The following is a 27,091-nucleotide window of genomic DNA, read 5'->3' on the forward strand; positions in this document are numbered from 1 at the left end:
ATTCCCACACCCACACATGAATGGAGCCCACCACGCTGGATGGATTCATGAATGATGTTCCAGGCTATAGCCTATATTGAAAGGCGGGCGATGTTGCCTGAATTCCTGGCATACCTTGAATATCAAGTGTTGCACAGCGTCTCAGATGATGTGCAGTTGTCTTCTCACCTATCAGTCAGGCTGACAAGCTTGACAGCCACCAAGCAACAGTGACATCATTACTTCATTGTAACAACATAGTCTAGGGAATAACGCATCTGTCTTGCTCAATGTGGAACGGCAGACATTAATTATGTGTCATCGACTCATGTCCTAGGCATCGGCCTAGGACATGATTGTTAATTTATGTGTATTTGTTGACAAACTTTTCACGTAACTTTAGTTTTGCCTCGGCTTGTTCCCAGCTAGACAAAACGGAGAATACATTCTCAGCTGAACCGAACCATCTTCTCATCTGAGATTGAACGTGCCCATTTGTCTGCAATGTAGACTATTTATAGCTATATAATGTGTAGGCAAATATTTCTGCATATGAACTAAGCCTACATAGATATAAAAAAAATAAAAGAAAACGCATTACCGGTAGTTCTTGAACTTTTTCTACATGGATAACATATACACCTGCATTTTGGACAGAAACCAGTAACCTTACTATTTATTTACTATTTAGGCATTTAGCAAATGCCCTTACCCAAAGCCACTTAAGGCCGAAATAAGAGTAACCAGAGAAAGCATGAAACTTAGGCAAACAGGCAAACAAAGGCAAACAGGTAAACTTCAAGCCTAGCATCTGTCTCTAAACTACACTAGCAATCTAAATGACAAAGGTGACGAGACGGGATGCAATGTGATGAGAGTGCAGTAGGGGAGTGAGGTAACGTTTGTGATCCTATCATACATTTGTGTGGTTACTGTATGTGGGGCACAGCATTTTCCAGTAAACATGATCTTATCCTTTGTGTCATTAAACTAGTTCAACTAGTGTGAGGACTTAAATGGCTTGGAAGTAAAGGAGGACGCCTGCTACACAGCAAAACAATCAGTGTTAATTTATCCATTTGCAACTATAAGGGAGTATGGTTGCATTTGCATTGGAAACTTGGTATATCTTAGACTTTAAATCACTATTTTATAAAATTGGGACAATAGCCGATCTACAAGCTCACAATGTGTCCCTGATGTGACGCGTTGTGAGCTTGTAGATCTACTTTTGTGAGACACTCGTATGATCAAATAGGTCACTAATTTACAAAAACAAAAACAATGTTGAAATGTGGAGACACAAGGTTTCTGCCCAACAGCAAAGAATTTAATTTTGTACACACTCAGGCTTATGTTAACAGTATATCAATGGGGTTATCACAGGGGCACCCCCAATGGTCCCCATCACTGTGTCTGCAAACTGTAACAAGTAGGAATTTCTCTAATAGAAGATCTGAAGAGGACTGAAAATCACATTCCTTTGGTTTCTGATCTGATAATCATTCACACTTAGAGAGTTAGTCAGATTCCTGACTCTCCCAGTGTGATAAAAGCCTATGGGGCGAACTTGATCACATTCAAGCCAAGAGCTGATGAAATTTGCAGATTAGGTTACATTAGATTAGAGCAGTGCTTCTCAAATGTGGCGTTACGCTCCACTACATTTCTAGGAAGGTATAAAATGTACATATAAATTAACCAATTAAACCTTATTTAAAATATACCATAGTGAAAATAGCTGATCTACAAGCTCACAACACGTTGCAATGCAATGCTATTTTCTCTATTATTATATATATAATTAAAAGAAAATGTACAGAAAGTGTAATTTGTGCTTTTGAATACTAACGCCGGGGCGCCACTGAACGCGCCAGCGTTGCGTCTCCGTCACCGTCAGGGAATGTTCCCTTTTTAATCAATGAAGGGTGGCTCCACTGCCTACGATGCGTTGCGTTCGGTGACTGCTTTAAAATTGCCCCGGTTTGCTTTTTGACGCGCCCGGTGGAGCCCCACTGTAAAGTAGATTTTTACCTGAAGTACACATTTGACAGAGCAACTTTCACTTTTAGTTGGCTAATATCTGACTATAGGAGTAGGCCTATCTCTAATTTGACTCAATACTGCAGGGGTTGAGTACTTGGTCCACCACTGCACATTACAAATGTGCCCTTTCTGGGAATTTCAGTCCCTGCCATGTTCTGCACGTCCCTGCCCAACAGACAACATGTTGTTTGTTCACTGACATCAAACAGTCCCACTCCCTCTACAAGCTGTCTGCATTCAACACTCATTGTAGCTGGAAATGCAATTAAAAAAAGGAGATGGTGTTTTACAAGGAAAGCCTTTATGGAACAAACCAATATGGCTAATGTTTTACTGTGTTCTGTTGGTCATCTTATCTTTTTGAGTGGTGCAACCACTCCTACATCCAGCAACGTCCGTGTACCTGTGTGTGTACCTGTATGTATGTATCAGTGAGCACGAGTATGTTACATATTTATACCAGTAGGGGGCACCAGAGATACAGAGAAGAAATTGGAACGATACAGAGAAGAAATTGGAACGATACAGAGAAGAAATTGGACGATACAAATTGGAATGATACAGAGAACCAATAGACGGGAGTTGCACCACTCGGTTCACACTTGTGTGATTTTTTTCCTCTACACCAAGTTTGCCTCTTATGATGCCCAGGTAGGGACGTGTGGTTAAGCTTTACTCACGTCTATGTCGTTATCACGGAAACCAACGCAGATAAGGTCGACAATGTCTTATTACACAACTATGATCTTTTCTTGGCAGTCAGTCCTACCGATTGTATTCGAGAAACAAAACTAGACTCTCCCTCACAGTGAAGAGAGACGTAAAGGCCGTGGTTCTCAAAGTGGGGTCCAGGAACCCCCGGGGGTCCTTGAGGCGGTTCCAGGGGGTCCACAGCAAAATGAGTTAATATACATGTACCATCAAAATCACTTTTACTTATTTAACTAAATGAAAATGTTTGAGGACCACCGACGTGGGCGAGGAAGAGGGGCCCTCCTCCCATGCTTGTGTTGGTTGATGTGGAAACTCTCTTGTGACACCTGGGTCTCCTCAAGGCGTTGCTATGTGTCCCTGTTGCGTTGCCAAACCAAACAGCTGCTGGCAGGAGCACATTTATTCTGAACAGTATGGTGGGAACAGAGTAACCCTGCCTGTAGCCCAGATGCACATTGGTTTCCAAATGCGGGAGAAACAGGTTTTTAATCCATGAGGTTACATTGGTCTCCGTGACCTGCACAGAGCAGCCCTGACTGTAGCTCAGAGAAGCCAAGTCCCTTGGCCCGGAGCGATTCCCTTTTGTGTAAGCAGTACAATATGTTTTGTGTCCAATTTTGGAGGCCTGGAGTCGAAATCCAGCTATCTACTAAAGTACATAAATTCCCATCTAATTTAATCTATAATCTAAACCAAATACACACATTCGATAAGAAAGAAACACATATCTGCTACCAACTCTAGCGCTGTCAATTAAGTGTCAAGCTTATTACATAATCGCCTCATTGAAATTATTTGAGATAATCGCAATTACTTTGCAGAATCATCTGAATCGTTTCCATGCATCTGTATGAATTCAACTGTTGATGCTAGATAGACTAGATCTCATAGTAGATCAGCTATTCTCTCTAGTTTGAAAAATGTATACAATTATTAAATCATGGTTTTGGCCATAATACATTATTGATTTTGATTATTGTCAGTCATGTCTTGGTATATTTTCGTTATGTCCAATGCCAAAAGCACAATTAAATCATGGATCGCAATTATGTTTATGACAATTTATCTCCAACTAAACTTTCACTAGGGCTGTCACAGAGTGTCTGCTGAGTTATAAACTCGCATAGATATGAAACCTGTGTCTGCATGAGAGAAGTTGTTTTTCAGCGTTGTTAATGAGTTTGTCCCTGGGGGCCTCCTCTCCTTTTAAGTTGTGTGAAAAGCAAGGGGTTTGGCATTTCTCGTTTTTGAACCAAGTCCCAAGTTCCTGAAAGTTTGCACAAAAGCCTGTTGCCTAGCTGCATGAGAGGAGCCTTGCCCTGCCAGTCCTTGTGTGTGTATTTGTGTGACTTGCACTCGTACCCTTGTGAGGACTCGGAGGCAGAAACATGTGGAAGATTTGCCATGATCATGTAGCTTCTTGCACACCTTTCAGCGAACTAGCTCGGCTAGTTGGCTTTGCTAAGGGTTCGAATTTGTGTCTGATTGTAGTTTGGGAAAGCATTAGGGTTAGGTAATGCAGTGGTTAAGGGTCAAGGATGGAAATTCAAGAATGGAAATGAGTGTAATGCAGTGGTGCAAAGTAACCGTGCATTTAAGTAAAATGTTGAGGTAGATTATTATTACAAAAAATACAATTTAACCAAATAAGCCCGAATTTATACTTCATATAATAAAAAAAGATTTTCTTTTTAAACATTTGAGTCCATACGATTTTGCTTTAAGTGGACACAGGCCTTTTACTTGTAAAAGAGTATTTCTATATTGTTCTCCTTCCACCAACTGGTGGAATGTCCTCACAAGTATAGTAACCCAGGCAGACGTGCAGGGTATGGGTCTGTGTCAGAGTCAGACACATTTTGGAGAGTCCCCAGGAATGTGGCGGGGGAGAGGATTCCCCCTGCTCGCTCGCTCACTTAATCTTATTCATTTTTCAGCGTGGCGGGAGGGAGCCATTCAGATGTTACCGCAGCGCATTAGCACCCTATTCATCCCAAATGAAATGACCTCTGTAAAAAGCATGAGGAGCACATAAGCCAGTGCTGTTCTAGCACACTGGGAATTTTGGAATCTTAAATAGTATAGTGGGTCAATGCCCCTGAAGATGTGTGGTCTGCTTTCGAAAGGTTGACGCCATTGATGAAATGCCTTCACTTATCATTCACAAGTCTGTGCTAATGACATACTATATACTGCTATATATAAAGTTTGTTTTGTCATTCCACCCCGAGAACTAGCGCTTCAACACACCACTTCGGAATCGATGTATTCACCAAGTACAGTCGTTAGGGCTATGTGGCTCGTTAACATCGCTGAAAGACATATTTACAACAGTGTATTACAGACATAATTATATACTAACACACGTTTACAGGGAACAGATTTAATTCTAATTCATGCCAAGTGCAATAAAAATGACTTAAATTACATAAATATTACACCCTTCTTTTGGCACTTGGCACTACAATATATGGTAGTACACATGTGATTTCTGAGTTCTGACTTTGGCCTACATTTGACTGGGAGTATATGAATGGGCTATTGGCCATAGATAATATAATGAGATTATGAGAACGATATATTTTAAGCACTACTTAGGGCTGGGCAATGTGGAAATTTAAATATCATGATATTTTAGATCAAATACCTCGATATCAATATTGTGAGTCTGAGGATATAAATATAAAATTATCTGCATTGCAATTATGCATTGTGATTTTTTAGATCACATTTTTTCATTATAAAAAAGGTCTTAAATGCCATATGATATCCAAAGTCCCAGATATCAATTCTCATATCACAATATCGATATAATGTCTACATATTGCCCAGCCCTATCAGTAGTACATGTCTTGTCTTCCTCTCTCCCTCTATTTCTCCTGTATTTCCAGGAATACAACTGGACAGTCAATCAGTCATTAGAATAGCTGTCAGTGTAGATTAGTCTCTAGGGATTAGATCCTTCCTCCTCAGAGTTGGGCTGGACAGTGTTTTTAACATCGCTCACATCCTCTGGAAAGAGTGCTGTCAGAATCCTGCTAGTCTCAGGTTACGTGTGTGTGTGTGTGTGTGTGTGTGTGTGTGTGTGTGTGTGTGTGTGTGTGTGTGTGTGTGTGTGTGTGTGTGTGCCACATTCGGTACAAGCCATGCTAAATCCTACTCACCTCTATATTATTAGCATCACCTAGAAAGCACTCGACAGCACTTAACTTGACATGAGGATTGTTTCAGATCATGTTTCAGTAAATTTTATGTACAATTATACTTATTTTCCAATTTGAATTACTTGTCTTAAAGGACAACTTTAGTATTTTTCAACCAAGGTTCATGTTTTAGGTTGTTATTAGAGAAAGTAAATGATGAGTGTTTTTTCATGCATTATTTCATTTGAATGATTTGAGCTATTTCTGACAGGGAGGCGGAGGCAGTCGAACAATTGGCTAAATATGTATATATATCAGGGTTTTTTATGCAATTTCTTTATTATTATTTAATATAATCCTACTAGACCCCATGACATTATATCTGGCCCAAAAGATCACAGGATCTATTGAATGTGAAGGGGGAGGTGACAAAATGACATATTGCCTATGACACACAGTATGGCAGCCCCCTAGTAGTCAGTTGTTCATTCAGACACACGGAAAACAACTACTGTGGCCAGATGTAATTTCCTGGGGTCTAGTAGGACTATAGTAAATAATAATAATAAAATCGCCGTAAAACTTAAAATACATATTTAGCCACGTGTTCGAATGCCCCCACCCCCTGTCAAAAATAGCTACAATTGTTAAGCGAAAGAAAGCAGCAAATGAAAAAACAAAAAAACCAAACATTAACTCATCTTTTATTTTCTCTAAAACATGAACCTTGTTTGAAAAAAAAAACCTTTAATTTGACTCATCTTAATTAACAACATACAGTCTTCAGCGTCCTTACCTATGTCATAATAGGTGAAACTAAACAAACATCTAAAATCTAAAGTAGATGAAAGATTGGAAATAGATCAACATTTGGCTACATTGGAAATAGATTTAGCTATTTATGAAAATTTAGCTAAAATAGGCACACACTTTGCAAATGCATTGTGACCCGTTGTAAGCTTGTACTGTAGATCAGCTATTTTCGCTATTGACGTACAACAAAATAGATAGGGTAGGGAAGTGGTTAAAGTTGCCACTCTTCACAAAAACTGGAAGAGAACGGGGGAAATTGACAGTGAACAGTTAGTGACCTTTGACATGGGTCCAACCATGTTTAAGCCCCAAAGAGCAGTTCAGGGATTAGGCAGAACTGCAGCATTAATGGGAGCCTGCATGCCATTGTACGGCAACATTAATCTGGTTAATTTATTTGAGGCCAAGTATTGGAAGGGCAAGACTGTGAGAACTGCAATTGCATCTACACGTGTGTGTGTGTGTGTGTGTGTGTGTGTGTGCGTGCGTGCGTGCGTGCGTGCATGCGTGAGTGCGTGCGTGCGTGGTCTGTGTATGTGTGTGTGTGAGAGAGAATAATATACTGACTGGATTAGCAATAGTCACAATATCACATTCACAACATCTCTGTATGACATCACAAATTTGCAGAGACGTCTTGGCTACTCTCTGTGCAACATATGCACAGAGAGTGTCGCGGTGTGTAATGTAGATGTAGTCTACATGTTTTGAAGTCTTATCAACAAACCCTCGATCTATAGCTGCTAGATAGGATGTTTTCCTTTTTTCAGTCAGGTCTTCAAAGAGCTCTGTGAAGCCATTCTGTGAATCTGTGTGCATTGGTAGAGGAGTCTAAAAGATTATGCCATAACTCAAGTATGAAAGCGCCGCGTGGCTTCTGAAGCAAATGTGGCTGCCTTTGTTCTACCTACAGCGCACTACTGTTTTGCTTGTGTGTGTGGAGGAGCGGAGCATGGCAGGGATTACCAAGACGCGGTTTGGCATTTAATAGGGCAATAAACACCACATGGATGGATCATAAAATGTAATTCACTTGCTGTATACACTGCAAAAGTCAAAAGGCTCAGCACTCTATATGCCCAAATGATTGGCTGTACCAACAGCATAAATAACACATATTAGAGCTACTTCAATTACATAGTAAGTCATGTCGAGACTTGCTGGCAGCGTCTCTGTTTTATGTACATATCATAAAACAGTCACCGTGTGCCTCAGAGACTATGCCGGTGGACGATGAAAAGGAGACGTACCAGACTGAAAATATTTATGATATTTTATACCCGACGCACTCCTCTTGCCCTCAAGAGAAGAACCAGGTTTTTACAAAGGCAGTTTTTGTTCAGCCTTTATCCGCATGAACTCTATCCATTTGCCGGAAATAGGTGAACATTTGGTGAAATATTGCAGATCTACAAGTCCACAATGCAAAACAAACGGAGGGGGGCCCTCATGTGGGGTCATTTGAGAGTGTACATTTGTACACTCTCAAAGTTATGGGAGGCCTTGAAATGAAAACATTTGAGAACCACTATCAAAACAACATCAACATGTGTGGGAATTTGGTTATTGTCGTGACATAGCTCAAATGTTGTCTTTTCCTGGTCTTAAGGGCTACATTACAGTAAAGTGAAAAAATGTTCATAAAATACTAGACTGTTCAACTGAAATAAACTATTTGTATAGCTAGCCCTTAAGCACTGTTACAGTCTCAAAGGGCTGACATTTAACAAAGGAAACGAACAACACCCGCCATGCCCTCGATCAGGGCAGGCAAGGGAAAAGTCTTGACGGGAAAAGAAAGGAAGAAACCTCACGAAGGGTCACAAAAGAGGGGACCCCATTCCATGGCAGATAGGAATGCTATAGGTGCCGAGGGGGCAATATTCAAATGCAAGAGAGACGAACAACAGAACTGCTAAGCTGTAGCTGGTTGAAAAGAAAAAACCCTACACATTTGGTCATCATGGTCATCATAGCCACGCATTTTTCCATGCATAAAAACACATTAGTCACCCTGAAAACATTGTGACATCATCAGCATTCTGTCAAGTATTTGGTATTAAATACCACTACTTGGTATTTTGGTCAAGTAGTGATATTTGATTTTGTCAATAGCATTGTGCACTGCACTGCCTTCATATCAATGCTATGCTAGAGGTGACCTTTCACACTCACAGGCTCAAGTTCTTTTGTGACCTTGTGTCCTTATTTTAGGCATTCCAAAATGACCGAAGCTGACAATGTGTATAGTAAGTATAAAATAGGGCCTAACCACTTAAACCCTTTGTGTTGACTAAGGATCTCCTTGCCTCCTCCTTTTTTCCCTCTTCACCATATCTTTTTGCTGAAAATATCCGTCCTACAAGCACAAAGCATCATTGTGATTGTAGATGTTGTGAGATTATAGATCGTCTATTTTAGCAGAAAATAAGCCAATTTTCACCCTATAGCAGGCTATTATGACATGCCCACTTTGCCCAGATTAGGGATGCTAGGGTTCAAGGGCTTAAGTGGTTAACTGTTGTTAATTAGAACTTGACTACAGTCATATACTGTAAACAGCCATAAGCACAGCTAGCTGCAAGTGGTGTTACAAATTCACACGCCACCACAAACTAAACAGAGGGTCCTGTCAGAGCCAAGAGCCAGAGGATCCAATGAAATGGATGATGAAAGTTGATATCATAATAATTTATTTACACAGAACACTTGTAACACCTAGTTACAGTCGCTATATTTTGGGTTAGGGCCAATTTCACCAGGCACTTGTTAGGGACTACATGTTAAGAGTAAAACAAAACAAATCCCAACCCACGACACGAGAACATGAGTAAGTGCGCTAATGATTTCCACTGAAGCCAGGAGATGTCCGTCAGCTTGGCATGTTAATGGTTTTTAATGATGATGAGAGGAGAGATGAGACAACTGGTGGCAGTTTCTTCCTGTGAGTCACTCTCCTTTTTGCCCTGCGGTTAGAGCCCAACATTTACACAACAAAACCGCACAAGTGTGTGTGGTGCAGCGTGTGGTTAGGATTGTGTTCACGGGGTATTTAGGACGCTGTCATCGTTGGGCAGACAGACTGTCACTCTCTCGCTGCCTCTGCTGGCTGTATGTAGCCAAAAAAGAGAGCCCCAATGATGATGTCAGTGATTTTGTGCTGACCCGATCACGTTTTCATTCCCACTGATTACCAATGTTTTGACAGATATTTTAAGTGAATAAAGTTGATAAAAAATCATAAATTCAAAGATGCGACACATTGTGAGCTTTTTGGGAAATCTTTGAAGAAAACCACTGAACGGTTTTGAAAATCTTCACCTATTATAATGACATGCTCAAAATAGCGACACCAGATTGAAAGTGGTTAAAATAATCGAAACACACCTGCCGCTTAATTGCCAACAGCGATGTCGTTCTGTCTCTACCACAGATGGTACCAGACAAGACCGTGCACGGATTTAGTGTTCATAAAATAGTTCTGATGCAGATGCTTAAGGGAGCCTGTCACGAAATGGCTATAAAGTGGTTTATGTGGGGGCGCAGCGTCATGGTTGAGGATTATCGGCAAAAGTACAGACTTGGGCAGAAATATTTTATCTCCAGATTAATCCCCCCCCCATAAATCAATGTTGTTGAATGACAGTGTCGTGAAAAAGTAACCAAAATAGCAGATGCAGCTTGTGCGCCTATGACATGACAATGCTTAAAATAGGGACGCTAGGTAGAGAGCGGTTAAGTGTGTCTGTGGGTTTTATAAATATTTCCCAAATCAAAATAATTAACAATAACTTGTGACTAAACTTAGTAAACTACATTGGATCCATTGGAAAATATTTTTTCCATTTATGTTTTGGACGTACAGTACAAGGTCTTCGCCCTGGTGTGATATTAAATGTAATGTTACAATCACTTTATCTCTCAGTTTGTGGTCACTGATCTTTCACCACTTGCGTAGTGTAATTTAACATCCATTTTGGCAAAGGCCTTTTTTTGGGCTTTCCTTTCACCATCATCATGCATTCCCCAAAGGCAGCATTTCCGTCCCGTAGCCGTTGGTAACCATTCTCCAAATGGGCTGTTATTAGAAACTGGGTTCACAAATCACAATGCTCGTCCCCCCCATGCTTTCCTGTTTGCCAGGCTACCAGGAGGAACACGTGCGGACATGTTATCATTCCATGTGCTTCCTGTTCTCTTCCAGGCCGCCGAGAGGATGAAGGGGAGGAGGACTCCTGGGCGGCGTTTTTTGGACATTCTAACTGCAGCACTCTGATCAGCGGCAGTAGTCTCTGATCGTCTCCATCTTCAAGGGTCTCCGCGTTGGGCACCTCTCCTGCCTGAAAGTCTTCATCATGAGTTAAGAGGGTCGACGGACGGAGGAGCTCCCTCATAGCCTCCCCCTCCCTCCCTCCCCTCTCCTCTTCCGCCCTCCAAACATCTGGTGGCGGTCACGCAGCGTGTCTGGAGACAGCGTAAAGCGTCACCCTTGCGAGTGCTTCATGAGCCAGCAGGATGCGGCGGCGGTCCTCGCACTCTCCGAGCGCCTCCTCATAGCCTCACACAAGGGCCATGCCGACAACGTGGTGCAGCTCATCAACAAGGGAGCCAAAGTAGCCGTCACCAAGGTGAGAGGAATAATACACTGAGTTGTGGCGTACGACAAATAGTTAAAAATACCGATAGCCGATATAGAAGTAGATCATTACAGTAGCCTATAATCAATGACATGCCCACAACGGGTACACCAGGTTGAAAGTGGTTAATATTCAGTGCCTGTACTATAAGGATGTCAAATATCGATTCATTCATTGATAATCATTTCATTTCATCTGATAATCTTAATTTCCCACAAGGCATATTATATTCCTTAATCAAATATTTATTTTACCATTTGAGATCAGGGGGGCAGTCAGACAGATATTTTGTGAAGCCACTGAGGAAATCGGGATTTCCCGAAAGTTCATATAATGGCCTGTTGTGGCGCTGTCATTGGACCCAGAAAAACGCATAGCCCCATAGAAGTCCATGTATTTGGGCCCAACTTCACCTAGACTGTATTACCTTAATAAACATGGTCATGAATACTTTCTGCTTCCAGTCACTAGTTTAAAGTCTCATTTCTAATGTCATAATATTCTTTTTGGAAAATTATGGTCCCATTTATTAAAAAAATTACCATAAAGTCGCGCATGTTCTGAGGGGCGTGGCTACCGTTACAGTCTATGATCGGGATTCCCCCCCCCACTTTCTGTGGCTACCAAGGTGGGGGGGGGGGGGTATTTATAACCGGCACACATGTGCGTTCTTCGGCCATGCGTGCACAGAGAGCATTACGTTCACAGAAAACCGCCCAATGATAGAACCACAGACCTTTTCATTAATTGTTAACTGTTAAGTTTAATTGAAGAATTTCTTAACGATCGATTAATCGATTAACTATTCACACCCCTAGTTCTAACCCACTTCAACTCTCATGTCCAACAAGGACACTCGCCTTAAATGGCAGAGGAGATAGTTACATCACATTCACATGTTTGGGCAATGGACCATTTAGAGTTGACATGTTTATGGAGGGTGAGATGAAAGGGACTGTTTGTGGCCCTGGAGTCCCGCACCTGGGCCACAGGGGGATTCTTTCGCTGTTCCAGGCTGTGTGTGTGTGTGTGTGTGTGTGTGTGTGTGTGTGTGTCACTTGTGTGAGAAAGGCTTTGTCAGTGCATTCCATCTGGCCAACAGCTAAAAGTCAGCTGTGTCACTATTACACAGCTGGCTGCACAGGCCACACTGCTGCCAGCCTACATCCGCCAAGTCAGGCAGGTTATTGCAGTTTATTATTAGGTTATCCAACGGTGCCGGAGATTAGCTGGTAACAGACGTAAGGACGGACATACAGACACACACAGCACACACACGCACAACATATTCTTCGCCAGCTATCGCCTGGCAGAGACAACAATGTGGTAATGGTTTATCTTATCTTATCTTATATTCATGTCCAGATGCGCACGATGTGAAGTCATATGGTGCAGTTGCAACGTAACCTAAGACTGAACCTGAAACAGCAATGCTAGAATGTGGGTCGATCCCTATGATCTCCTCACTCCTTATCTTTACATACCCCAGTGTGATGCTCGCTCGTTCTTTGTAGTTTACAAAAAACTACTGTTTAATCACTTAAATCCTATACTTTGTTTACGTCAGATAATGGAAATAAGGATTATATAGCTTACAAGTTACAACGCATTGCAATGTGAGCTTTTAAAGCTGGTTTAGATAAAGTTATCTATTATCACTGAATGTTCTATATTATACAGTTTATATATATATATATATTGTGCTCTATATACTGTATATTATATATATATATATATATTTATTTTATTTTATTTATTATTTAATCTAATCCTAAACAGACATGAGGATAGTCAGACAGACGGATGAGTCAACGGTTTAATTGCTGGCCACTACTGTTGCATCTAGAATGCACCTGTTATTACATTTTAGCAGGTAAAATAATATTCCATCTGGCTCCGTTCCATTCCGGTGGGTTTCGCTTCTGGCCTTGGTTTTGGCAGCAGGCCACCGTAAAGGCTTAATTCCCTCACACAGACTGGGCTGAAACATTCCTTTGCTTTGGAAGAGGGATGAAGAGGTTGTTTTGGGGGAAATCTACTGTGAAACTATCATATCATCATGGCATGTGTCTGAGAAGCTGTCCTGTAGGCAGGTAAAGCGAAATACAGACAAAAGCTGAAAATAGAAGATCTATTTAGCAGATAGCTGAAACTAGCATGCAGTTGCTGAAGATAGCAGAAGCTGAAGCTATAGCGATAGCAGAAGATTCGCTATTTTAAAGGTGTTCTATGTGACATTTGTTTGGTTAAATTAAACAAATAGTTTTTTGTTAAAAGGTTTGTTCAATAGCAGGCGTTTCCCTGTCTCTTTAGTAAACAGAAAACACATTTCCACACCAGTTTCATCAGGAGAGAGAGCCCATCAGGTTCAATTTGTGTTTGAACCTGTTCCAGTTCAACTGCTTATTGTTTTGTTTCATCACTTGAAATTTCATTTGTTATCCTGAATTCTGAATGAGTCCGCGCTCCTGATTGGATGATATTGTATCCTGATCTGAAAATGTATTTTCTGTTTACTAAAATGCTGCATTGATTAGTGATTACTATGAGAATATAGTTGTTTTAACAAAAAACATTACTTACACCGCCTTGTATAAATCAGGCTAAAAAAGGGAATAATTATAAAGCAGGAGAAACTATTAAACCAATTCACATTCTGCAATACAGTAAAATAAAGTCTGCACACTGTTTTTGTTTTGTCTAATATTTTTATCCCACAATTTTGTAACCCATTTTTTCACCCAGTGTCTCTACACTCCCCAATCTGGGGAGAGCAACAGACTGACCTCATGCTCCCTTAAATGCATGATTGTCCAAGCCGCTATTTTCACCTGACAGTGGGGAGTTTCAGTGGGGAAGGAACACGTTATTCCAACCAGTTCCTTTTCCCCTCCATCAGGCGCCCCGGCTGGCCAGGGGGAGGCAGTTTAGAGACCATGATTACTGCATGTTTTTGTGAGGGTACCTAGTACCTACAGTACCTACCTACCCTAGACTCTAGGGGAGAACATGCAAACTCCCCAGAAAGGCCCCACAAAGGTCTGCACACTGGTTAATTATGTCTGCTGTGTTTTATTGTGCTGAATGCGTTCTGGACAACAGCAGAGCATATTTAACCAGTGTGCAGACTTTCCTTTCTTTTATGTTGCGCACTGCACACTGCACTGTGCTGCACCTGGGCATTGAATTGGATGTGCACTCATCGTTGTATGCATTGATTACAACTATTAAAAGCCACAATTTGTGACGTGTTCATTGAGAGGTGTCAAATATCTTCATCGCAGATTAGGCAACACAAAGATACGTCGGATGCAAACAATGGGATTGGGGATACGATGCGACGCATTGTGAGTATAAAGATCTATACGATGCGACGCATTGTGAGTATAAATATCTATACGATGCGACGCATTGTGAGTATAAAGATCTATACGATGCGACCCATTGTGAGTATAAATATCTATACGATGCAACGCATTGTGAGTATAAATATGTTTATACATTTGAAAACTTGAAAGAGGACATTCTGCATAATGACTACTTTTACTTTTGGTATTTAAAGTACATTTTGATTCCATTACTTTTGTACTTTTACTCAGGTACATTTTGAATTCCGGACTTTTACTTGTAATAGAGTTTTTGCATATTGCAGTATTGATACATTTACTGAAGTAAAACATGCAAGTACTTTTTCCACTGGCAACTGGCAGTCGTCCAACACAGGCCCTGTGTAACTCAACCCGGGATCCACATGAATGCCAGGCAGAGCCGCACCCACAAACACCAACGCCTTCACTGAGATTATACACAAGGTGCAGTGCAGTGGTTCTAACAGTATCACGTCAAGCACCCTCAAATTAATATGTATTTGGCCGCAGACCCCCCATCTGAAAATACTTTGTGCCGGGGATTCACATAAGAGAATGTTTTGTGTGTGAGAGAATGTTTCCACACGGTGCATAACGGCACATTGTGACTTAGATTGTCTATTGTCAAATAGCCAAAGTATAAATAGGGTTAAATTGGTTAAACAGATTTTGAAGCTGACACACTTGGTTTAGTTATTCTATTAACATTTCGAGGACCCCTGTCCCTGGGTTTCCCCGGACCACACTTTGAGAACCGCGAGTGTAATGGCCCTCAATGTTTGTGGGAATATATAGGCTACTTGATGCGTAACTAAAGAGTATTTACACTGGCTTAGCGGCGATTGTCTCAATCCGGACAGGAATGCCGTTTCATGTTTCAAGGGATGCTATGCACGCTGACATCCTGCTTCACCAGTCTCCTTTTATTTAGTTAAGTAGAGTCCATTAACTTGGATATGACGTTCAGGATGTCAGGATGTGCTCAGAGCACTTCATGCTAATCCTGTCAAGGAGAATTGTAATCTGGAGGGCATACGTTATGGATGAATTCTCTGGTGAATTCTCTTTGTACGTTTATACACCTCATACGCTATTTGTGCATGTGTGTGTGTTTATTTAATACACAGAAGAAAAGAAAGCTTACAGGGAGATGATACGGGCAGGGAGGAAATCCAGGCAGGTAATCCGTAAAAGGCATAAGGCACGTATCCGAAACAAGTGTCAAGCGAAAACAATCCACAGAACAAGAAACAAGAAGATAAAAAACAAACACTGAAAAGAACACTGGATAATGCAGTACACAGAGAGCAAATACGTGAAATGGGCTGGTATTTATACAGGTAGACTAGACTTATTACTGCGAAATTAAGAAGTTATATTCAATTTAAAGAGGACTACATGACTGAACCTTATGTTGCATTTAATTTAAAAAGAGGACAGAGGTCCCTCTGTGCCCAGTTAAGATCTGGTGCTTTACCTCTGGCAGTTGAGGTTGGCAGATATACTGGCGTTCCTGAGGAGCAGCGACTGTGTGCTCTTTGTGACCTGGGAGTTGTAGAGGATGAGTTTCATTTTGTTTTCTATTGTCCACTATACCATGATTTAAGAAACGTTTTATTTGAAAAAATTCAGGATAAGAACCCAGAGTAGTAGTAAGAGGCACTATTATTCCCCAGGGACCCCTATGTCCGATTTCGGCACTGAAGGCACTCCCTAGGGACGAGGGGGCGGGGCCTAACCCTTTTTTTCCGATGACGTCATTATATTGATTTTGCTGATTGGAGTTTCCGTTATCTGATGATCTCATCGTATTGATCCTGTTTGGGTGGACTTTGCCGGTTTGGCAGTTAGTGTCATCATGATTGTAATTCTGCTTTTGTGTGAGGCAATCAATGACCATCTGTTCAAACTATTTCGCAATTACAGTGGTACTGTGTACATGCCAGTGAAACTAATTTTAAACCGACCTCTGTGACAGTTGGTTATGCACAGGCTGTGTGTCTGTGTGCGAGTATTGATTTTGCATGCTTGGATTTAAACGAGCTGATCGTATTGATTTCACCTCTGGTGGTTGACTCTCTCTCTCTCTCTCTCTCTCTCTCTCTCTCTCTGACAAATATTGTCATGTATTCTGGCTCTCACCAACAACTCTGGAGTCACTGAACTAAAAGACTTACAGCTTAGATTATTTCCAGTTTGGTTATAAAAAGTCGGGGAGGAACTGATGATGCAACTGTCAGCCTGCTTAACCCCTTGGCGAACTATCTCTAACTCCCCATCTTATTAGGCCAGCTTTTTATTGATTTTACGTTTCCTTTCAGCAGTATGCAGATAGACACCGTTCTGCAGAGACTCAATGACATAACGGTACATGGTGGTATTGTCCATCTTGTCAGAGACTTCCTCTCTGACCGTCCTTAACAGGTCTGTGTTAATGATACTCTGTCCGACATCATTCTGCTTATTATTGGTGCTTTACAGGGGACTATCTTATACCCCTTACTTTTCTCATTATATACAAATGTATTCAGTTATACCAGGGTTTTTCAACTGATTTTGACTTACAGACCACCATTCTTCTGACTAAGAGCAACCTGGGGACTACCACTATTGTGTCAGGTGGGCTGACCACCCGTCCTGCATCTCTTGGGACAGTCGCGAAATAGCACATTTCACTCAATTCAAGTCATCCCCCAAATCAAAAGATATGGGAAACTAATTTTCGCATCCTCTGTGTGTGTGTGTGTGTGTGTGTGTGTGTGTGTGTGTGTGTGTGTGTGTGTGTGTGTGCAGGGGTATGTGTTTGTATACATGCAGGCCTGCCTCATCCTTTCTACCAGTGATCTTTATCATTATGACTTAGTCGGCATGGTGATATTGATTCTATGGGTGTGTGGGACCAGGCATACCCATGTGTGGGCATATTGCACCCCCCCTTCTTCTGAGCAGGCTATGGGATAGCGGTATTGATTCTATCTGGGGTGTGTGGTCCTGGGATCAATAGTTCGTATTTGGACCCTGTCAGGGACATGCTTTTGCTGGGGGCTGTGTGAGTGTGTGTGTGTGTGTGTGTGTGTGTGTGCGTGTGCGTGCGTGCTGGTGTGTATGGTGAATTTTGCATGGTCCAGGGTGTCTTAATGTCTTGTTTAATGTATGACTTGTATTATTTTGGTACGTGGTGCTGTATTTTGTGAGTTTTCCATGGTTCACGGTACCTTAATATTTTGTTTGAATGTATGACTTGTATTATTTCTGGTATCTGGTGATGTATTTTGTGACAATTGCATGGTTCACGGTGTCTTAAGGTTTTGTTTATTGTATGACATGGGTTATTTTTGGTATGTGGTGTGGTGTTTTGTGACATTTGCATGGGTCAGGTTGTCTTAATATTTTGTTTTAATGTATGACTTGGGTTATTTTTGGTATGTGGTGTGGTGTTTTGTGACATTTGCATGTTTCAGGTTGTCTTAATGTTTTATTTTAATGTATGACTTGGGTTATTTTTGGTATGTGATGTGGTGTTTTGTGAGTTATGCATGGTTCATGGTGTCTTAAGGTTTTGTTTAATGTATGACTGGGGTTATTTTGGTATGTGATGTGGTGTTTTGTGAGTTATGCATGGTTCATGGTGTCTTAAGGTTTTGTTTAATGTATGACTGGGGTTATTTTGGTATGTGATGTGGTGTTTTGTGAGTTATGCATGGTTCAGGGTGTCTTAAGGTTTTGTTTTAATGCATGACTTGGGTTATTTTTGGTAAGTGGTGGTGTATTTTGTGACATTTGCATGGTTCAGGTTGGGTTAAGGTTTTGGTTTAATGTATGACATGGGCTATTTTTGGTATGGGGTGTGGTGTTTTGTGACATTTGCATGGTTCAGGTTGTCTTAAGGTTTTGATTTAATGTATGACAGGGGTTATTTTGGTATGTGATGTGATGTTTTGTGACATTTGCATGTTTCAGGTTGTCTTAATGTTTTATTTTAATGTATGACTTGGGTTATTTTTGGTATGTGGTGTGGTGTTTTGTGAGTTATGCATGGTTCATGGTGTCTTAAGGTTTTGTTTAATGTATGACTGGGGTTATTTTGGTATGTGATGTGGTGTTTTGTGAGTTATGCATGGTTCATGGTGTCTTAAGGTTTTGTTTAATGTATGACTGGGGTTATTTTGGTACGTGATGTGGTGTTTTGTGAGTTATGCATGGTTCAGGGTGTCTTAAGGTTTTGTTTTAATGCATGAGTTGTGGTGTTTTGTGACATTTGCACGGTTCAGGTTGGGTTAAGGTTTTGGTTTAATGTATGACATGGGCTATTTTTGGTATGGGGTGTGGTGTTTTGTGACATTTGCATGGTTCAGGTTGTCTTAAGGTTTTGATTTAATGTATGACAGGGGTTATTTTTGGTATGTGGTGTGATGTTTTGTGACATTTGCATGGTTCAGGTTGGCTTAATGTTTTGGTTTAATGTATGACTTGGATTATTTTTGGTATGTGATGTGGTGTTTTGTGACATTTGCATGTTTCAGGTTGTCTTAATGTTTTATTTTATTGTATGACATGGGTTATTTTTTTGGTATGTGGTGTGGTGTTTTGTGACATTTGCATGGTTCAGGTTGTCTTAAGGTTTTGTTTTAATGTATGACTGGGGTTATTTTTTTTTTTGGTACGTGATGGTGTATTTTGTGATATTTGCACGGTTCAGGTTGTCTTAAGGTTTTGTTTAATGTATAACGTGGGTTATTTTTGGTATGTGATGGTGTATTTTGTGACATCTGCACGGTTCATGATGTCTTAATGTTTTGGTTTAATGTATGACTTGGGTTATTTTTTGGTAGATGGTGGTGTATTTTGTGACATTTGCATGGGTCACGGTGTCTTAATGTTTTGTTTTAATGCATGACATGGGTTATTTTTGGTACGTGGTGATGTATTTTTGGTATGTGGGTATGTGGTTGGGGAATTTTTACATGGTTCAGGATGTCTTAATGATTTGTTTAAGGTATGAGTTGTATTATTTTGGTAAGTGATTGTATGTTTTGTGGCATTTGCATGGTTCAGGTTGGCTTAATGGTTTATTTTAATGTATGACTTGGATTATTTTTGGTACATGGGGGTGTATTTTATGGCGTTTGCATGGTGCATGGTTCAGGCATGCCCGGGCATGTCTGTGGCCGTTTGAGATGTGAGGTTGGGGTTAATACTGAGTAATGTACGGCTAGTTCATGGTAGTAGGGTACATGTTTAAAGTAATCATGTATATCATATTGGCGTAACTAAATTTGAAATGAGTTGACTGGACTATGTATTTTTAGATGAACACACTATGTTGTTCACCTATAATTATAGGGATCGATGACTAGAGTAGATTGACGACATTTTACAATAGCTACTATTAGGTATTATTGACATTTAAAGTTAGATAGACTATAGTCTATACTACATGGTGGTATAGGCATCCATGGATTTCCAGGGAATTCAACCCGAATCTGTAGACGGGGTCTGTACACAAAACACAATGTTTTGTGTTGACAATAACTACGAGGCAATAACAGCCATCATACTAGTAAATATTATGTATACTAGTTAAATTATCTAAACTCTGTGATTTGGCATAGACATTTTTTCACGACACATAGGAAGAGTCTAAACTACATGCATAATAATAAAATATGGTTGAATGTTTCAAATACTGGATAGTTAGAATGGGCCATGATATGGTAATGGCTGTTTTTAATACAAGCACCTTAACATCACCATGTCTGATGGTGCAGTGTGTAAATGTAACAGGTTATCTACATGGTGTATACTAAAGCATGTAATACTGATGTACCGATGTTTTTCCAAGAGTTCAGATCATATAGTTTAGAAAATTGTGTAAGTCTATACTATACGAGGTCTTTAGATCATGGTCAGCACCAAATATCATACCAAAAGTCTGTATCTTATGTTTATCAGGTTTTATTTTGATCAGAAAATAGACAATTATGCAGATGAACATACACTGTAGCACAACATGGAGCAAAATGTACAAGACAATGAATCACCAGGACATCAAATATACTCAGTCATCAACTATTTATAATGTATGTATATATATATATATATATATAGATATATATACAACGATGCAATCAGGTCAATCATAGTGGCAATAGTTATGTCCTTGATTATTATTTTTTGGATCATATCAGGGTAAATCCTTCCAGTAATGCAAATAAGATGTACATAGCCTATGGATTCTTGACATTGGCACTGGTCCTACCTCAATACCGCTAGTTCTCAATACCTTAATAACCCCCGGTATAAAATCATCAGTCCACAACTTGTTCATTAAATCTTTAAAATGATTGTAGAAGTAATATCGGGGCGTAATATTCAAACATGTGTGCTCGGTTTGACTAGAATGGTCTATGCGGCAGCCGCTGCAATCATCCTTCATCTGTTCGGTTATAGTGTTTGCGAGTAGTTGACCAACATGTATTTTCAGAATATCTGTAAGATTTGTGGGGTTTGTCCCAGCAAACTCATCCAAAGTCAGTGGCCAATTCAGGGGGTATGGCGGCGAAAGCAATGGTGTGTCGGAGGCTGGAGGATCATGGGGACCAGTTGAATTTGGGGGTGATAGGTCTACCCTCTCAAAATACTCTGTGTCCCCCGCACCATAGCCCCAAAATGCCCTCTCAAAATGTTCATCGTTCTCCGGATCATAGTCGCAAAAGGCCCGGGCATCATCATATTCATCGCTGTCCGTATCTGCAGTACTGATGTTATGCCACCACGGGGGGTGTATACATGGTCCATTGCGGGTCCATCCACCATGAGAGGTCCCTTCATTCGAGTTTGATTCTCCCAATGAAGAAGTAGAATCCTCCATGGTGCGTGAATGGCGCAATATACCGGCAATAAGGATATTATCTACATCTATGCATCTACTCTATATAGCCTATGCCGTGGACTCTCCAAGCTTAAATTATAAAGTATATTGATCAATATTGTTCAAAATCGTATGGCTAATAATTAACAAAAATTGATACATGTACATGTAGAAACATGCATTATTTTTTAGATACTGGTTTGAAAATGCTGACGACAACATAAGTTAATAGCCTAGTTGAAATGTATCAGTGTAAATGTATTGTAGACACTACCATGAATAATCACTGAGAGGGGTGGGGTGTATAGCTAAGGAACAAACTAATTAAAAGGGAGGGCTCAGATCTAGATGTATGTATAGAGCAAAGAGAGTTAGGCTTATTCACACCAGAGGATAAGGCTTATTCACACCAGAGGATAAGGCTATAGGAGATAATTTCTCAGGAAACACCAATTGTCATTAACTATCTCCTCTCAGTATTAGTCATGGAGGTTATGGGTAAACCACGTAACCCCGTTGAACCTGTGGAGCACCAGTCATATAGCCCGTATATTACCCCTCTCAGACTAGAGGAATATAATTCAACACGGGGTAGATTTGTCTATACCCGTGATTTTGAATTATACAAAGAGAGGGCAGAGGACGAGATCATGGCCGCGGAGCTGGTAAGTAACCATATGTCGAGAATTGATGAGCAGGACTTCGAGTCGGACGGGTTAATAATCGATACGGATGAGGAATATTTTGCTAGCATCGAACCATTGGACATGACTACGAGCAAGAAAACTCCTGGACTGTCCGAAAATGCGGAATTTGTACACCTCTCCCTTACAACCCCGTCCTCCCGAGCACCGAACTCTGAACCAGAGAACTACTCCAATCCACCACCATCCCCTGCAGACTCTGGTGATGAGGACGTACCCTCCCCTCTGTCTGCAACCAAGGCAAGTCGACGATCTCAGCGTCTGCTTCACCTAAAAACTAGATGGTTGAAACCCAACTCTACCTGGTTGAAACCCCAAAGCGAATGGGAATGAACTGAACATGTCTAATAAATGTAATGTGTAACATACGTGTGTAAATACGTGCTATGTTTCTCAGTAATAAAAAAAAATATCAACATATCTTCATTGTTGTTTTTATTTCATATATATATATATATATATATATATTTACACTATTACCGGTGTTAGATTCTAGTTAGGTTCTTACGGCGGTAGTATACTAAACTTTGCGACTATTGTAACTAATCACGATTTTGCATTGGTGATGATCCTTCCTTCTTATGTTGGGGGTGTAACGTATCCGGTACTGTATACAAAACCCTGTTTGACCTCAAAGGTCGGCCATGATTAGTATGGCAGTTATTCTTTAGGCTCCACCTCTCCGGGGATGTTCTTAAATACGGAGAATAACCCTGCATAACTGAGTAATCCTACAACAGAGACACTAGCTGCCCGTGAAGAAAGAAAGACGACATGTACTCTACCTACTACCAAGATGAGAATAGGAAAGTTTGGACCTTATCCGACGGCCGGAAAATTCGTCTGTCTTTTTTTCCATTCAAGAATCATCGATTTATTGAACTCTATACATTGGAAACAGGCGACAGTATCTTTGAAGACCGGCTGCCTTACATACGCATCTATGCATCTGAATTTGAGCGATTGGTCCCTCCTATTCTTGAGTTCTGTAAGTATTTGCAATTGGATACAAAGATAAACCCTGGCTATATCAAGCCATCTCGATTTGTACGGGCGAGCTCTGAAATGCCCTCGCGTAGTGACACTGAGGGCTTCATCGTTGACTGTTCTAGGTCAAACTTATGGTTGCTACTAAGATACAAATCTCAATGCGGTACCCCAGTTGAAAGACCTAAGAGTATCATGGAGAAAGAGAAATGCTTTCCAATCCAACTAGCCGTTGGTGTGGATGATTTAGGGATTCTAAAGCATGTGATGTGTGAAGCCTTGGATTTCTTCACAACTATAGAGAATCAATCTTTGGACCTACTGGAAGGCTACCTTAGAGGCGTCAAACGTGTGGATTCACGATCATTGGACTACTTCAATGAAAAGAAACTGAGGCTTGTGGATTACCAGACATGCCATTCCAGACCTACGGGGTTCTCGTTCGGTGATTCCAGACATAGTAGCTTCTCGCTCGGTGATCCCCCAAAGCCAGCTGGCGCTACATTATTCTCAATGGATAACCGTCCTGTAAATCATAATTCGTACAGCGCCCTAGAAAACGATGCACCCACACCCCACTCTGATCTAGAAACCGATGGACCAACAATTGTAGCTACCAGCCCACCCCCTCCTACACTATAGGTAAAATGCTAACTCATTATTGCCGGTATATTGCGCCATTCACGCACCATGGAGGATTCTACTTCTTCATTGGGAGAATCAAACTCGAATGAAGGGACCTCTCATGGTGGATGGACCCGCAATGGACCATGTATACACCCCCCGTGGTGGCATAACATCAGTACTGCAGATACGGACAGCGATGAATATGATGATGCCCGGGGCTTTTGCGACTATGATCCGGAGAACGATGAACATTTTGAGAGGGCATTTTGGGGCTATGGTGCGGGGGACACAGAGTATTTTGAGAGGGTAGACCTATCACCCCCAAATTCAACTGGTCCCCATGATCCTCCAGCCTCCGACACACCATTGCTTTCGCCGCCATACCCCCTGAATTGGCCACTGACTTTGGATGAGTTTGCTGGGACAAACCCCACAAATCTTACAGATATTCTGAAAATACATGTTGGTCAACTACTCGCAAACGCTATAACCGAACAGATGAAGGATGATTGCAACGGCTGCCGCATAGACCATTCTAGTCAAACCGAGCACACATGTTTGAATATTACGCCCCGATATTACTTCTACAATCATTTTAAAGATTTAATGAACAAGTTGTGGACTGATGATTTTATACCGGAGGTTATTAAGGTATTGAGAACTAGCGGTATTGAGGTAGGACCACTGCCAATGTCAAGAATCCATAGGCTATGTACATCTTATTTGCATTACTGGAAGGATTTACCCTGATATGATCCAAAAAATAATAATAATCAAGGACATAACTATTGCCACTATGATTGACCTGATAGATAGATAGATAGATTTTATTTCGGTCAATAAAAGGAGTACATACAGACGTACAGTACATACATGAATTTCCACTAGTGTTACTAGTGGTACCGAAAAGGTGAAGGCTGAAGCCGAGGCTTATTGCGCCTACCCTTGTTTGAGCAATATTCAGAATACACTATGATTGCATCGTTGTATATATATATATATATATATATATATATATATACATTAGAAATAGTTGATGACTGAGTATATTTGATGTCCTGGTGATTCATTGTCTTGTACATTTTGCTCCATGTTGTGCTACAGTGTATGTTCATCTGCATAATTGTCTATTTTCTGATCAAAATAAAACCTGATAAACATAAGATACAGACTTTTGGTATGATATTTGGTGCTGACCATGATCTAAAGACCTCGTATAGTATAGACTTACACAATTTTCTAAACTATATGATCTGAACTCTTGGAAAAACATCGGTACATCAGTATTACATGCTTTAGTATACACCATGTAGATAACCTGTTACATTTACACACTGCACCATCAGACATGGTGATGTTAAGGTGCTTGTATTAAAAACAGCCATTACCATATCATGGCCCATTCTAACTATCCAGTATTTGAAACATTCAACCATATTTTATTATTATGCATGTAGTTTAGACTCTTCCTATGTGTCGTGAAAAATGTCTATGCCAAATCACAGAGTTTAGATAATTTAACTAGTATACATAATATTTACTAGTATGATGGCTGTTATTGCCTCGTAGTTATTGTCAACACAAAACAATGTGTTTTGTGTACAGACCCCGTCTACAGATTCGGGTTGAATTCCCCTGGAAATCCATGGATGCCTATACCACCATGTAGTATAGACTATAGTCTATCTAACTTTAAATGTCAATAATACCTAATAGTAGCTATTGTAAAATGTCGTCAATCTACTCTAGTCATCGATCCCTATAATTATAGGTGAACAACATAGTGTGTTCATCTAAAAATACATAGTCCACTCAACTCATTTCAAATTTAGTTACGCCAATATGATATACATGATTACTTTAAACATGTACCCTACTACCATGAACTAGCCGTACATTACTCAGTATTAACCCCAACCTCACATCTCAAACGGCCACAGACATGCCCGGGCATGCCTGAACCATGCACCATGCAAACGCCATAAAATACACCCCCATGTACCAAAAATAATCCAAGTCATACATTAAAATAAACCATTAAGCCAACCTGAACCATGCAAATGCCACAAAACATACAATCACTTACCAAAATAATACAACTCATACCTTAAACAAATCATTAAGACATCCTGAACCATGTAAAAATTCCCCAACCACATACCCACATACCAAAAATACATCACCACGTACCAAAAATAACCCATGTCATGCATTAAAACAAAACATTAAGACACCCTGACCCATGCAAATGTCACAAAATACACCACCATCTACCAAAAAATAACCCAAGTCATACATTAAACCAAAACATTAAGACATCATGAACCGTGCAAATGTCACAAAATACACCATCACGTACCAAAATAACCCCAGTCATACATTAAACAAAACCTTAAGACAACCTGAACCGTGCAAATGTCATAAAACACCACACCACATACCAAAAAAAAAAATAACCCATGTCATACAATAAAATAAAACATTAAGACAACCTGTAACATACAAATGTCACAAAACACCACATCACATACCAAAAATAACCCAAGTCACACATTAAACCAAAACATTAAGACATCATGAACCGTGCAACTGTCACAAAACACCACACCACATACCAAAAATAACCCAAGTCATACATTAAACCAAAACATTAAGACATCATGAACCGTCCAACTGTCACAAAACACCACACCACATACCAAAAATAACCCAAGTCATACATTAAACCAAAACATTAAGACATCATGAACCGTGCAAATGTCACAAAATACACCACCACTTACCAAAAATACCCCAAGTCATACATTAAAACAAAACCTTAAGACACCATGAACCATGCAAATGTCACAAAACACCACATCACGTACCAAAAATAACCCATGTCATGCATTAAAACAAAACATTAAGACACCCTGAACCATGCAAATGTCACAAAACACCACATCACTTACCAAAAATAACCCAAGTCATACATTAAACCAAAACATTAAGACATCATGAACCATGCAAATGTCCCAAAACACCACATCACATACCAAAAATAACCCATGTCATACATTAAACCAAAACATTAAGACATCATGAACCATGCAAATGTCACAAAACACCACATCACATACCAAAAATAACCCATGTCATACATTAAACCAAAACATTAAGACATCATGAACCATGCAACTGTCACAAAACACCACACCACATA

At 40.3% G+C, this 27,091-nt stretch overlaps 1 protein-coding gene across 4 annotated transcripts in view; it reads left to right on the forward strand.

The window, feature by feature from the left end:
- The window catches only part of ankrd6b (ankyrin repeat domain 6b), a 61,611-nt gene that overhangs the window by 7,375 nt on the left and 27,145 nt on the right, over positions 1-27,091 (forward strand). For all 4 annotated transcript variants that reach the window (XM_083790680.1, XM_083790681.1, XM_083790683.1 and 1 more), the window contains exon 2: positions 10,900-11,323. In XM_083790680.1, the coding sequence (XP_083646806.1) occupies positions 11,198-11,323 (126 nt within the window). In that variant the 5' untranslated portion in view covers positions 10,900-11,197. The remainder of the gene's footprint in view (positions 1-10,899; positions 11,324-27,091) is intronic.

Source organism: Protomyctophum parallelum (genome assembly GCF_964188405.1).
Source record: "Protomyctophum parallelum genome assembly, chromosome: 19".
Lineage (NCBI taxonomy): Eukaryota > Metazoa > Chordata > Actinopteri > Myctophiformes > Myctophidae > Protomyctophum > Protomyctophum parallelum.